This window comes from Artemia franciscana, chromosome 4 (assembly GCF_032884065.1).
Source record: "Artemia franciscana chromosome 4, ASM3288406v1, whole genome shotgun sequence".
NCBI lineage: Eukaryota > Metazoa > Arthropoda > Branchiopoda > Anostraca > Artemiidae > Artemia > Artemia franciscana.
Genome location: NC_088866.1, coordinates 20,367,718 through 20,382,274, shown reverse-complemented (window position 1 = coordinate 20,382,274; position 14,557 = coordinate 20,367,718). Strand labels below are relative to the sequence as shown.

Here is a 14,557-nt window from a genome sequence, read left to right as displayed (position 1 = left end):
AATAAATTCAAGTTAAATAAGACATTAAACACAATTCAAGTTTAAATAAATTATGTTTATTCTGTTCTTGTCTTATTCTTATAGGACGATCCTCGTCCTATAAGAATTAATTTTCAAATTAATTTAATTTATCCTCCTCTGTATCTAGCTAACGTTCTGCATGATGGATTTGATTCATGGATCTTAGATGAAACGATTCTGGTTTGGTTCAATTATCTTAAGTTAAAATTAATTTATATGTATTAATTTTTTGTATTTTTTATTAATTTAATATATATAATAATATTATATCAAACAGCGTGTCTTCCCCGGGGAGACCTTTCAACAAGGTTGACCCTAGTTCACAGTTATTGTGGAGTGACATGCATGAGAGGTGTAGCATAAGTGGTAGACGGTAACAACGGCAATGAAAGGGGTAATATTAACCTTGACTTGATGCCCACTTAACATATAAGGTGTATAATATATGTAACACTATATAAAATTATTAATATTTATAAAAATTAATAATTTAAAGAAATTATATTTAATTTAATTAATATATTTTTTATCTGATTTATTAATTTTTATTTAATTTTTTATTTGTTTTAACTTATGTGAATTTGGGTATAAATTCAATTTCTGTGAAAATCTTCTTTAAGTAGCAAGGACGTCAAAATGACACAATTTTTGCACCCTGGGCCCATTTTAGGTCTGTCAGTATCTGAAAATTGCAATTTCTTTCACATATTCTTTTAGCTGTTTCAAAGATATAAAGTTTTTAGAGGAGTTTAAATTTTTGTCAGTGTTGTCACATTGAACCGTGAAAATAAATAAGCAAAACTAATTCATTAAGTTTTACAATACTTTTCGTCTGTAAAAATTAAAAGACTAACTGTTTGACGTTCCTCAAAGACAACTAAGCCTTCGAAGGAAAGATGTACCTTCTTAAGCTGTATAGTGCCATATTTTTGTACCTGTTATTTTCCGATTTTATAAGCTTTAACGCAACCAGTTTGAAAATCAGATTTCTTTATCACTGTTCTTGGTTTTTCAAAAAGATACTTAAAACTGGGAACACTACTAACCCTAGGAGTAATTTTTTCTGGTTTTATCTGCCTAACCATTTATAAATTCCTTATTTTAAGCTTTTTTCTGAGTTCGAAAATCAGATTTCTTTCTCATTGTCCCCTGTGTTTCAAAAAGATATTTTAAACTGGGAACACTATTTACTCTAGGAGTATTTTTTTTTAGTTTTATTTTCCTAACCAGTTTTAACTTCCACATATTCAAAATGTCAAAAATATCAAATTCTCAAAATTTCACTGACATTTTATTTTCGCTTTATAATAAAAAGAAATGTGAATTACTTACATTGATTACTTATAAAATTTACCAGATTACAAATTCTAAAGATTGCCATTCATATTTTAGAAGACATTTCTTTTGAATCTTACCTAAGAATTGGCCTATCTATGCAAGACCAAATTGAGATTTCTCTTCTTTGAGTTTGATCCTTTTAAATTTCTGGCCAATTTTGTTGTACTAATTTAGTTTGAAATTTAAAAATTTGCTAATTCCATGTAATATTCTTAGTATTTAAGGACACTGTACATAACTTTTAACTTTCTTTCTGCCACGAGTTTTATTTTTAATACAAGTTTTTGCTAGCTGGTTTTCTCTCTTTAATAAATTCCTTGAACAACTAAAAAATTACCAAAAATGCACCTATTTTTTGCTACCTTTTAAATACTGTGTAAAATTAACATTTATGATTTAATTTCTGTAAATTTCTTATTTAAATCTCAAGCCACAGTCAATGTAACTTTTGATAAAAGACGGTAAATTATGTTTAGCAAAAACGACCATGCAAAGTTGCCATATGACTTCTATTTGGTATATAACAGCGAAGTTCTCTGACGTCTTTCAAACAAATTTATCAAAAAGAAACTGTTGGACGAATACCTATTTGAAGCCGATTTTCAATACCTTTGACCAGCACATGGGTTCGAAGCTATCTATATATTTTATACACTGATTTTGAAGCTTACACGCTGCCAGAAAAGACAATACTTGAAGTGACGGGAAATCTGGCTTTCGAAGCGAAATACCCTGGCCCGACAAATTTTTTGAGATTGTACGCAAATTTCTGCCCAAATTATTGTCCAAATTCTCACATTATTGTCTAGTTCATAGTAAAATCCTCTTCAGTTTCAATTTTCCTTGAACTTCTCTCCAAACAAATGCCTATTGCCTATTGATTGATTCCCAAAAGAACTTAAAAAACGAATGTCTATCTGAAAGTGATCACCTATACCTTCGACTAGAACGTGAAAGGGATGCTTTAAATTACTTTAAACACTACTTTTTGGGCTGGAGAAACAAATTAGTAAGATCTGGTATGTAGAAAGAAGTGAATCGAAAACTTGCCCACTTGAAGGCATTTTTTTCTCGGGCTGATGGGTAAACTAGCTTGCGAAGCGAGATCTCAACCTATCATATTTCTTGTGGTATTACACAAATGTTGGCTTAATATTATTTAAATACCATTTGAGTTCTGGCTGACAAGTCTGATTGGAAGCGTAATGACGATTTTATTCCTTTTTAGCCTACCTTAAACTGCTGCAAACTTACCTTTGCAAGTACTCTAAAATGTAGAGGAAGCTAGAAAGGCAGAAATTCTGTCATGTTAGCCCATCAGCTTAAAATCCACAATGTTACTTAATCAGCCAAGATTTTGCAAAGCTAATCTCAGCCTAGCTTGTGCAGTTTGGATTTCGAAAAATATTTCATGACAGCAAAAAACATTCTGATCAACTATTACTTTTTTTGGATTTAGAATTACAGCTTTCATCTTGTAATGGTGCCGGAAACATTGTTCATCCTTTTTTTTTTCAGTTGTCTAATTTTTGTTCAAGTCAGACGATGCGCTGTAAGTGGTGGTAGTAGTTTTGAATCCCACTTTTCCCCCATGCTAAATTGCTGAAGACCCAACTCTTAGAAGTTTCCCATTCTATTGGGACGGAAAATCTAAGAGGATTCTCACATACATTCACATATGACATATGTAAGCCTTTATGACAAAGGACTTATATGGCATTCTATGTGGTATGGGCTACTTGTGTACTTATATCACATAAGTACATGTGTCATATAAGCACATGTGGTAATTTTATTTATATGACATATATATGGAGTTTATGTGACAAATGAAATTGTCATACTGACAATTCTAGGATAGTGAACAACGAAGACTGGTATACCTCGCAAAGCATAATCGACTTTCTGAGTGACGTTGGAAGATATTTTCGAGTTGGCACTATGCTTGGACGGCATTCGGTTCAGTCACGACTTAACTCAGATCAAGGAATCAGCTATACTGAATTTAGCTACCAGGTTGAATATCTTTATATCTTCTTTATATATCTTTCTCTGTCTTTAAAATCTCTTTCGGCTGTCTTTATATCTCTCTCTTTAAAACTTAATTCTTTCTTCTTTATTTTATTTATTTGAATTCAGTCTTTAGTTTTATCTTTATTACTATATATTTTAGTTAGATCTATCTCATATTGTTTTATGCTATTATTATACAGCCGTTTATAAGAGCGACAGGTTTCAATTTAAAAGATAAGAGGAAAAAATTGTTTTAAACACTTTGAAATTAATAATATTTGATGCTATTATTTTGAAAAGAATTCAATCCCCCAAGCAGCCACCTTAGTTACACCTATGCTGACATTATAGGCCAACTTGATTTCACATTGTCACAATAACCTTCTTCAATAGCTTTCTTGTTCATTAATTAGAATGAATAAATTACTATATTTCGATATGACGAACACACTTAGCATAACGTTTAATATATCGCTAGAGATGCATACAAACTTGAACTATCTAGGGGAGAGAATTATAGGAGCTATCGGAGATCGGGTGCCGTGTTTCTTGAAGAGTGTCGTTCTGGTTCTAGATATCCGGAGTTTCATTTATTTTACTCCCTTTACTCCATAAGGGACTAGGAAAACTTGGAGAATAACTTTCTATTCTTCCCTGGTGTGCTGCGGTTTACTGTAGATATCAACAGGCTGTGTATACTATCTAGGTTGAATAATTATATATTTTATCTTTAAGACCGAAGACACTTACCGGACTTCCGATGAGGATTTACTGACTACCATCTGTAGACCTCTTAGGGGTACTTAATGGCTATACATGCAAGTTTCTGCATAATTCGTATTCGTTTATTTAAATAGCCATCGTAGCACTCAAAAATGAACGCTAAATTACGCTACTTTTACAATCACAAAATTACAATTAACACTTGTTAAATGCTCTTACGAAATATGGTACAAAGGAGTTTGCGAATCTGTTCGTACGGCACTTGACTCGTTCTAGTTTGTTGTAATGCCTAGTATGTCTGCTGATTGATGCGGATGGTGGAATTATGGATCGGTGCTTCTCGTTTGTTAATCGTGATTTCCCGAATTTCATTATTAGCTCATGTCTTCGGTCGAATAAGGTGGGCAAATTCAAGAGTTCAAGGGCACTTTCGTAGCTGCTGAAACTGGGTCCAAGTATTATTCTAGTAGCGGGTTTTTGGACATGTTCTAGTTCATCTGCCATGTAAGCTATGTTCTGAGTTTGGGGACCCCAAACGGGACAGCAATACTCGAGGAAAGGCCTGATGTAGGTTGTATACGCCAGCAGGAGCTGACGATCAGAGAAGCCTAACCTGCGCATACTTGTTAAATTCTGGATTGAATAGTGACCCTTGTGCACAATATTGTCTACATGCAGCTGAAACGATCAGTCACTTATAAATGTTACGCCTAGGATTGTTGCAGAGGAAACAATTGGAAACAGAGTATCTGGGATAGTGATATCTCGCTTGAGTGGATTAAATTGTAAAACTTTTGATTTCCGTTCATTCACTTGTAGACTGTCCGACTTACACTGGTTGAAGAAGTCTGTGAAGAAAGTCGGGTAAGACTGCTGCTTTGTTACTGCATTTTCGACTATATATTTGAGAAGTGCAGGTAAGTCATCAACAAACTTGAAACGCTCTTCAAATTCTGCAAGGATAGGGTTGATAACGGCAAGAAATAAAAGAGCAGCTAATTTCGTTCCTTGGGGGCATCCACAGGTTAATTCTGACCACTCAAAGCAGGTATCTTCTGCAAACGAAGGGTAAACTGATTGCCGTGTCCCTTGTAAAAATTCTCTTAATAATAGTAGTATTTGTTTTAGCTCCCATTTCGTTCAGATTAGTTAATGCAGTCATGTGTTTGATAAGGTCGAATGCTTTTCGGTAGTCCGCCAGAAATAAGTCGACAGTACTATTAGAAGTGTCCAACCACTGGACGATTTCGTAATACATTCGCACTAGATATATTGAAGTGCTACTGCCTCGTATGCAACCATATTGGTACGGATCGATCGCAGGATCAATTTGTTCTAACAAAGAACGGTAGATAAAACCCTCAGGTACTTTTGCTAAGTTAGGAGTTATCGATATTGGTCTCAGTTGGTCCCAGGACTATTAATTATTGCTGTTAATGATGTCACACATTTGTTCATCACTTACGGTTGGGTGGGTAGTGCAAATCTGAGTAAAGAATTCGTTAACTTCCGAGGCTTTTATCAGACTACCGTCTGGGTTATTGATTCGTATTTTGTTTCCTTTCTTTTTCCCACTAAGCCGTTTTACTGCGTCATGCCACTTATGAGAATCTGACTTGAGGAGTGGTGCTATTTTTCCCCGTACATATCTTTTTCTGGAAACTCGGAGGGCTGAGACGACTTTGTTTCTTATTTTGTTTGCATTCAGTATGTCTCTTGCAGCATGGAGTTTACATCGTTCTTTGATCATTTTCTTTATATTAGTATATAACCACGGATTATCCGTCTCACATATCGTGCGTTCTTTAACTGGAAAAAATTCATGGTACATTTTCTGCAGAATCGATTATAACGTCTCGACCTTTTCATCAATATTTGTTATAACACAAATTGGATCAAAGTCAAAGTTAGCGATCCACCTGCCAAATGTTTGGATGAAGCTTTCACTGAGGGGTCTATAAACTATTTTAACCTTTTTTGGTTTCGGTATATTATTTCTGCTTTTTGGTTTCCACCAGAGAACGTTGTGGTCGGACTTAGCGAGTGGTCTGAGGGAAACTGGTGGTTCATAAAACACCTCAAGATTCGTTAGTATGAGGTCTAGTATACTTCCACTTTCATAAGTGGGAACATCGACCACTTGTTTTAGATCCAACACGCGTGAAACCCACTAGTTTTGTCGGTTAAGTTAAAGTCTCCAGCTATGATGAAAGCTGGATTACTGAATTGTTTCTGAAAGTTGTCAACTTGATGCTGCCGAAACGTCACTAATTCACGTCTGTTGCGATTACCTTCGGGATAGTATACTGCTGCTAGAATGATACTCGAGTAAGTTCTTGGTAACCCTCTCGGTCTGCACCATAGCCAGATTGTTTCATGACCGGAATCTGAAGGGTTATTAAGTTGTATGCATGACAATTCTTCACGGCAATAGATACCTACTCCACCTCCATGTCGTGTGTCTTCTCTGTCACGCTTAGTTAGTGAGTTAGTATTAGCAAGCTCGTTATTTCTAATTGATTTTATAGGTTCTTCAAGCTTACGATTGGTATCATCTCTATAATAAACATGGCTGTCGCTTTCAGATTGGTGGAAGTGACCAAATGGGAAATATAGTATCAGGGCATGACTTGATAAAGAGAAAGTCTGGAGTTGAAGTTTTTGGTAAGTTTTGTCTTCGAACAATTCTACAAATAATTTTTTTCTTGGCTAATTGTAAAATCTGTAATTTCTGTCGTTAACTTGTTAATTTGTCAATGTTGACATCTGCTCTTTTGAGGAATTGGAACCTGCTTATATCTTGTTTTCATTTTTGCGGAACAATTTAACGACTTCTGTTAATTTAGCAAAAATTTGAAATCGTTCCTAAAAGTTTTAAAACTTTTACAGAAAAAGTTTTCAAAATCTTTTAAAATTATTGTCAAATAACGGTTTTTACTTGTCCAATTATAAAGTCTGTTCTTTCTGTTGTTAATTTTTTTTTTGTCTATGTTTATATCTGCTCTTGTGATGAATTGGAATCTGCTGTTATCTGTTAATTGGCAAAAATACGAAATTGTTCCTACAAGTTTTCAAAGTCTTCAAAATCTTTTAAAATTATTGTCAAATAACGGTTTTTCCTTGTCCAATTGTAAAGTTTGTCTTTTCTGTTGTTATTTTTTTTATTTTTTTTTGTCTATGTTTATATCTACCCTTGTAATAAATTGGAATTTGCTCTTATCTGTTAATTGGGGAAAATAAGAAATTGTTCCTAAAAGTTTTAAAACTTTTTCAAAAAAAATTTCAAAATCTTTTAAAATTATTACCAAATATTGTTTTCTCCTTGTCCAATTATAAAGTTTGTCATTTCTGTTGTTAATTTTTTTGCCTATGTTTATATCTGTTCTTGTTATGAATTGGAATTTGCTGTTATCTGTTCATTGGCGAAAATACGAAATTGTTCCTAAAAATTTTGAAACTTTTTCAAGAAAGTTTTCAAAATCTTTCTAAAATTATTGTCAAATGACGTTTTTTCCTTGTCTAATTGGGTAAATGCTTACTTTCGTTCCAAGTGCTCTAAAGTTCGTATTACTGCATATAGCAAGATTCTGATGATCGCATATTATTTCTTTGTCATTAATAGAGAAGCGCATCCATTTCTGGTTGACCCTCCTCCTCCATGGGGCAAACTAAAAATGTGTAAAGTGGGCTTTATTACAGGTAACATTACCTATAGAGCGAAGCGTATTAGTCCATGAGCCCTGCGGGCAGCGGGGCGAGGTCTGTATTCTATATTTATTTAAGAAACCTCGTTTGAGGTGTTTTTTTTTAGTTTTATCACTCTTTGTTAAATAAATATAGAATACAGACCTCGCCCCGCTGCCCGCGGGGCTCATGGACTAACACGCTTCGTTCTATAGGTAATGTTACCTGTAAGCAAGCCCACTTTACGCACTTTTAGTCTCGTTGGAGGGGGATTTTAGAAAGCTAAAAAATGGATGCGCTTCTACAATAATGACAAAAACCATATGCAATCATCAGAATCTTGCTATATGCAGTAATACGCACTTTAGAGCACTTGGAACGAAAGTAAACATTTACCTCCAATTGTAAAGTTTGTCATTTTTGTTGTTAATTTTTTTGTTTACCTATGTTTTATCAGCCATTGTGATGAATTGGAATCTGCTGTTATCTGTTAATTGGCGAAACTACGAAACTGTTCCTAAAATTTTTCAAAAAGTTTTGAAAATCTTTTAAAATTATTGTCAAATAACGTTTTTTCCTTGTCCTATGGTACAGTTTGTCATTTCTACTGGTAATTTTTTTTCTCTATGTTTATATCTGCTCTTGTGATGGATTGGAATCTGCTGTAATCTGTTAATTGGTGAAAATACGAAATTGTTCCTAAAAGTTTTAAAACTTCAAAATCTTTTAAAATAAATGTCAAATAACGTTTTTTCTTGTCCAGTTGTAAAATATCATTTTTTCATTTGATTTTTTAAATTGTCTGTTGTTGCCTTCTCTTTTGGTAAATTCGAATCGGATATTTTTTTTTTATTCTTTAATTTTTTAAACAATTTAACGTCTTAGGTTAATTCGGCAAAATTTTATATTGCTTTCAAAAGTATGAAATATCCAAATATTTAAAAAACTTCCGCTTCATACCAAATTACATTTATCATGTAAAGCCAACTTGAGATGAGTTTTATGTTTTCTGCTCTTCTGTAACTTTTCCTGTTGCTGGTTTTCTTCGCTTTTTCCTGTCAACTCACGAAGTCTAATCTGATCTACTCTAGACCTCAAGATGAGGATGAGACCACGTATTCCATGTAGCTTATTGTCTCACATATAATCGCTCTAGCATAAATATAAATAGCGCAACATAGATTATTGTAAAATAAACACAATAAAATACCACATGAAGATAATTTTTTTTTACATATATTGATAAAACTATGTATATTCGAACGGGTAATTGATCTCTAAAACAAATTTTAGTATATATTTATGTCTTCTTCGTGTACTCATAAGTGAATTTACCGCGGAAAGGGAACAACTGAAACATTTAACTTTATGCTCTAAATATTTTAGTGGGAGCTATCACCATACTTTCCAGAATTTTTTCTACCAGACATACTCTGCTCTACCTTACTTAGCGTAAAGGCTGTTTTTCAATAATCCTAGATTTGATTTAATAACTCTTTTGTCATTAATTTTACTTATCTTATTTTGTTGGCAATTCAAGGTCATATCTAAATTCAGATGATTTTAGAGGCAATTAATCCCTAATAAATTAAAGTAATTTATTGGAGCAATTAAGTAATGAAGATGATTTTAGGTTATATCTAATTCCCTGAAAGGTCCGGTGGCGTTGCAAAATACCTTCTATGCCTAAGTATACATTTTGACAACTTTACATTTCACCTTGAATTGATTTAAATTGATTCGAGCAATCTAAGGAACTTACCAGTAATATATAAACGACAAAAAAAAATGAAACATCTAAAGTCGAACTGGCTTTTTTTTGCCCTATTTATAAATAATTTTTTTTTACCACAGATGTTCCATTCCGCATTACTAATCATAAAGGATGTTTCTCAGTATTTTTGGATTTTATTTACTAAAGAAAAATTTCATCCAGTTTGCCCCCGCCCTTCTTTTTATTGCATCTCAATGATCCACGGCTATTTACAGAACAAGATCTAATGGGTCCAGTACCTACAGTTTTTATAGGGGGGAGGGGGAGCAGGGGTCAATTCGCCCCCTGGTTCTTTAATATGTGTATCTTTTTTTAAATTGAAAAATCCTCCTCTATAGATAAACAGAAAAAAAAAATTTATTTTCAGTTTAAAGTCGAAAAAACCTTGCCTGAGGTTTTTTTTTATTCAGAAAATGCCTTTTTTTTGCATCTTTGTTGATAATTGAAAAATTATTTGGCATACTGAGCTAATTCTCGAAGATTGGAAGAAGAGTGTCACCATCCCCTATGAAAGAGGAAAGGGTCTAGAAATGACTGTTCTAACTACCATAGGAAAGTTCTGCTGACGGTCACCGGAAAAGATTTCTCAATTGCCTTGCTGGATCGATGTCGAAATATCATTTGTAAAATCAGGCGATAGGAGCAAGCTGGTTTTATGTCAGACCGCTCAATTATCGAGTAGATTTTCTCGCTTCGACAAATAGTAGAAAAGGCTACAGATTCATCACCTTCCTTGACTTCCGTGCTGCGTTCGACTTGGTTGATCGACAAGCTCTATGATGGATTTTACAGTTGACTAGCCTCCCTGAGAAACACTGCAGGCTTTTCAAGGCTCTGCACCATGTTACAGAGACCTGTGTTCATTTAAATACCTGGCGCATCCCGTTTTTCTGAATCATGACAGGAGTGCTCCAAGGATTGCAGTAACCCTATAACTTTTCAAAATCGTCATTGATTACATTTCGGCAAAGAAACTTCAGATCTCGAATATGGTTGATGGTTCGAGATCGAGCCGTCTCAAGGCTGATTTTGTCGATAATTTAGCCATATTGGTGGTCTCATGGATCAGTTGCTGGAAGCGCTTTGAATCCTACAAAATGAGGCTGCAAAAGTAGGACTGCGAATAAACTCGAACAAAAGAAAAATTACGGCGATAGACCCTTGTTTTCCTGCTGCCAATTCCTCAGTTAGCCTACACATCACTACTAGTATTGATATAGTTCCAGTTTCACATATCTGGCCTCCGTGATTTCTTTAGCTGGCTCGCTTCACCTTCCAATTGCAACAACAATACCCAAGGCGTCTTCTGCCATGGTCAAACTAAATCGTCACCTGTGCCAAAAAACGAATATCAGTCGCACTTCGAAATTGCGGATTTTAACACTCTTCGGCTCTGTAATGCTTTACGGAAATGAGGCGCCGCAAGCATCCCTTGCATTCGTCAAGGTCATTTACGCATTTCAGTCGAAGAGTCTGAGAAGGATAGAAGGTCTGCGATGGCTTGACTTTGTCAGCAATGAGAAGCTGGGCTCTAAGCAGTCTCAGCTTTCGGCCCGAACACAGCTTATTTTGGTTTGGAAACCTACTGAGAATATCTCCTCATCTATCTGCAAGAACGTTCTACGGTTCCAATCTTCTGGAAGCTGGATGAAATCGGCCCCGTGGCCGACCGAAGAAATGATGGTTCCACCGCCTGTACGAGTTTCTAAAGATAGGAAACATAAGACTGAGCGAAACATAAACACTCATCATGGACCAAAGTAGTCGTCACTCTCTATGCCGAGCACCACCTGCCAAGAGACATAAGTCAAGTGAGGCAAAGAAACCGACACTTTTACAAAACTGCTTTAATCATAATTTTGAATGTAAGAAGGCCAAATCTAAAACATAATTAAAAAGTGAAGGCTAAAACGGTAGGGAGTCTAAGAAGTAACCAATGAAAACCGCCCATAGTACTTTGGAGGCTCTAGGAAGCAATTTAGAAATTTAAAAAGGTTGATATTTTTAATCAAGGAGAGAAATTCTCCAATAGTGTTGTGTTACATAAAGGAAAGCTGACATAAAAGGTTCTGACAAGACATAGCATGATCTCAAAAAAGGCGTACTTTGCATGTGTGGACCAGACCATTTAAACCTCCCTATTAATCGATCTTTATTTTAGGATTAACTCTTCCACTTGTGACAACTGAGTCTGGAGACAAGCTTGGAAAATCTGCTGGTAATGCCATCTGGCTATCAGAAAACAAAACTTCATCTTTTGAATTCTATCAGTTCTTTATTCGAACCAAAGATGGTGATGTTGAAAAACTACTCAAGTACTTTACATTCCTTCCACTTGAACACATTGATGAAATAATGGCGAAACAAAAAGTAAGTTCTTGCTGCTGCATCGATACTTTGACATTTGACTGCCAAATTCAGTTTTGATAATGACCAAATGGTAGCCAACTTAATAGCCATGAATGGCTAAGTAGCTCTCATTGTTAATGAGAGTGTTCATATGGAGTTTTAATGTTCATATGAAGTTTTTTTGTTTGTTTGTTTTTGTCGTTCACCCCAAATATTCCTCTTTTGTTTTATGGTGGGTTATATATAGAATTCATTCATTGATTCGTTACTTTAATGCTTTGACTGCTAAATTTGGTTCTGACAGTGGTCAAATTTCACTTCGTTCACTCCTTTTGACGTCACTGCCCTTAAACTACTGGATATCCAAGAATTTCATGTGGATTTTTTTTTACCGAATCAAAATACATTTTCAGAAGCAAATTTTATCATGGTTATCCTTACCATAAATCCACCATCGTGGAAGATTTTGCTGTTATGTTAGTCCCTTGGTCGTTGCAATAAAGCTAGATTTTGAAGAGATTCGAGTTTTACTTCGACCCAACTGCGCGTTACAATGGAAAGGCTGACTTAATTTTTGTTTTTTGTTTTAGGACAAGCCTGAATCTCGAACTGCTCAACGGAAGTTGGCTGAACATGTAACTAAACTAGTCCATGGAGGTAACTTGAAAGTTTACGTATTTCATTGTGTTTCATAACCCAAAGGGCTACTTTTGCGACTATGACGCCGCCCACACTTGATGATAAAAGCTAAGTTGCGCACGACTGCAGTTACAATATATGTATCAAAAAGTATGGGTAGCTTCTTGCATCGACTGAGAACTGGCGCTACTGGAGAAAAAAAAAATTATTAGTGCAAACCTACCCTTTTTTAAGTTCCTGCTAACTACCAGATTAGGACCACGTCCATATACTGGCGACAATGGGTTGTGGTAACCCCTGAACAAGCCCGGCCAAACCTCTGTTCTGTAATTCGCCAGTACCTGAGCCACACTTGGGGACAAAATAAAGCTACCCATGGCCTCTGGCGTGACCCCTTGCGCAGTTTTGTGAGTCTGCCTTTGTTCATCTTTTAAGGGTAATATCTATGGTTTACCATTCAGGGTATAGATTTAAAACGTGATTTTTGAAATTAAAATATCTGGAAACTTAGATTAGCAGTTTTCCGATCTGTATGATGAATTTCACGAATTATATGGAGGTATAGTAATAGTAGACAATAGTTGGGAAAAAGTCAGTATTGACATATACATTTCAAAATGAGATTTTGACATATTAATCAAATCTTCTGCTTTGGGAGCATTAGATCGAGGATCCCTGCATGACTAGGATTTCAATATCTTGTAACAAGCTCACTATATTTTAAATTTATACTGATCTCGTTTTGATTTTGGACGTTTTTATTGTAATTTTGCGTGGGATTTCTAAATCTACTAAATATTAGCTTCGGGAAATCAAAACGCTCTTTTTGAAATATGTGCTCAGTTTGTCTTGCTTTAGGTCAACCATATCCAAATCTTAATTTTCAACATTTACTCAACATTTATAGACATCAAAATAAGGTTGTCTTAGTTAAAAATTTCTCTAAGAAAACCTTAAATAACAGATCAATAAACGTAAGGAACTATTTTGTGCAAGATATTGTATTGACCTAAGCTTACCCTTTTTTTCCCAAAATCACCGAGAAAATCGTGGGAAAATTGTGAATTGATTATGAAATCCGATAGTTTGAATTGGTTAGCGGAAACCCACACAACTATACATCAGAAAAACCGAAATTAAATTTTCTATGAAAAAGACATATGAAGTTATGCAGCTTTGGCTGTGGGTGAGAAATCAGCGAAAGATTAGCTAAAAAAATGTCGCATCAAAGAACTTACAAAGCTGCCGCTTTCCTTTCAAGATGTACTTAGATTTGGGAACCATCAGGTTGTTAATGTAGGAATTTTGATGAACTAAAAGTGTTGGCAAATCAACTAATCAGTTTTGTTTATTTATTTTCATTGATCATCGTGGCAACATTGACGAAAATGATGCATTGCTTTAGAAACTTCATAAAGTTGGAACAATGAAAAGAAAAATATTAGAAAACGCCATTTTCAGGTATGGATAGGCTTAAGATTGGTCCAGGGGGGCAAAAATGTTTTTATTTTTATGTACTTGGTACCTTAAAAGCGAAATCATATTCAAATTGAGCCTTGAGTCGAGTTTTGTGAACATCAGTGAACTATCTGAAATCAGCGAGGCGGCTTTTTTTCAGAGGGGTGGCATTCAGAGAGGCATGTACGAAGGAAGGAGGGCTTTCTATCAAATTTGAAAGTTTCTTCGATTGTATAATTAAATTCATACATTTGTATGAATTTTGTCTGCTCATGTGGAATAGAATTATTTAGTTCAAAATCACCTACGCAGTACTACTACTACTAATAACTCACTGCAGCACCAAGCCGCCTGAGGCCAACACAGCTACGCACGCTCCTCCTCCAACCTAATATATTTAAAGCCTCCCTCTTTACACCCTCCCAGGAAGTTCCCATTTCCTTTAAATCCTTATTTATGACATCCTCCCAACCCAGACAAGGACGACCTGCTTTCCGTGTAGCCCCAGACGGTTGGCCAAAAAGGACAATCTTCGGTAATCTGTCATCCTTCATCCGT

At 35.0% G+C, this 14,557-nt stretch overlaps 1 protein-coding gene across 2 annotated transcripts in view; it reads left to right on the top strand.

Annotated features, from left to right (window-relative positions):
* The window catches only part of LOC136026123 (tyrosine--tRNA ligase, mitochondrial-like), a 49,517-nt gene that overhangs the window by 10,879 nt on the left and 24,081 nt on the right, over positions 1 to 14,557 (top strand). For both annotated transcript variants that reach the window (XM_065702413.1, XM_065702412.1), the window contains exons 5-8: positions 3,216 to 3,375; positions 6,624 to 6,759; positions 11,715 to 11,923; positions 12,493 to 12,559. In XM_065702413.1, coding sequence (XP_065558485.1) covers positions 3,216 to 3,375; positions 6,624 to 6,759; positions 11,715 to 11,923; positions 12,493 to 12,559 — 572 coding nt within the window. The remainder of the gene's footprint in view (positions 1 to 3,215; positions 3,376 to 6,623; positions 6,760 to 11,714; positions 11,924 to 12,492; positions 12,560 to 14,557) is intronic.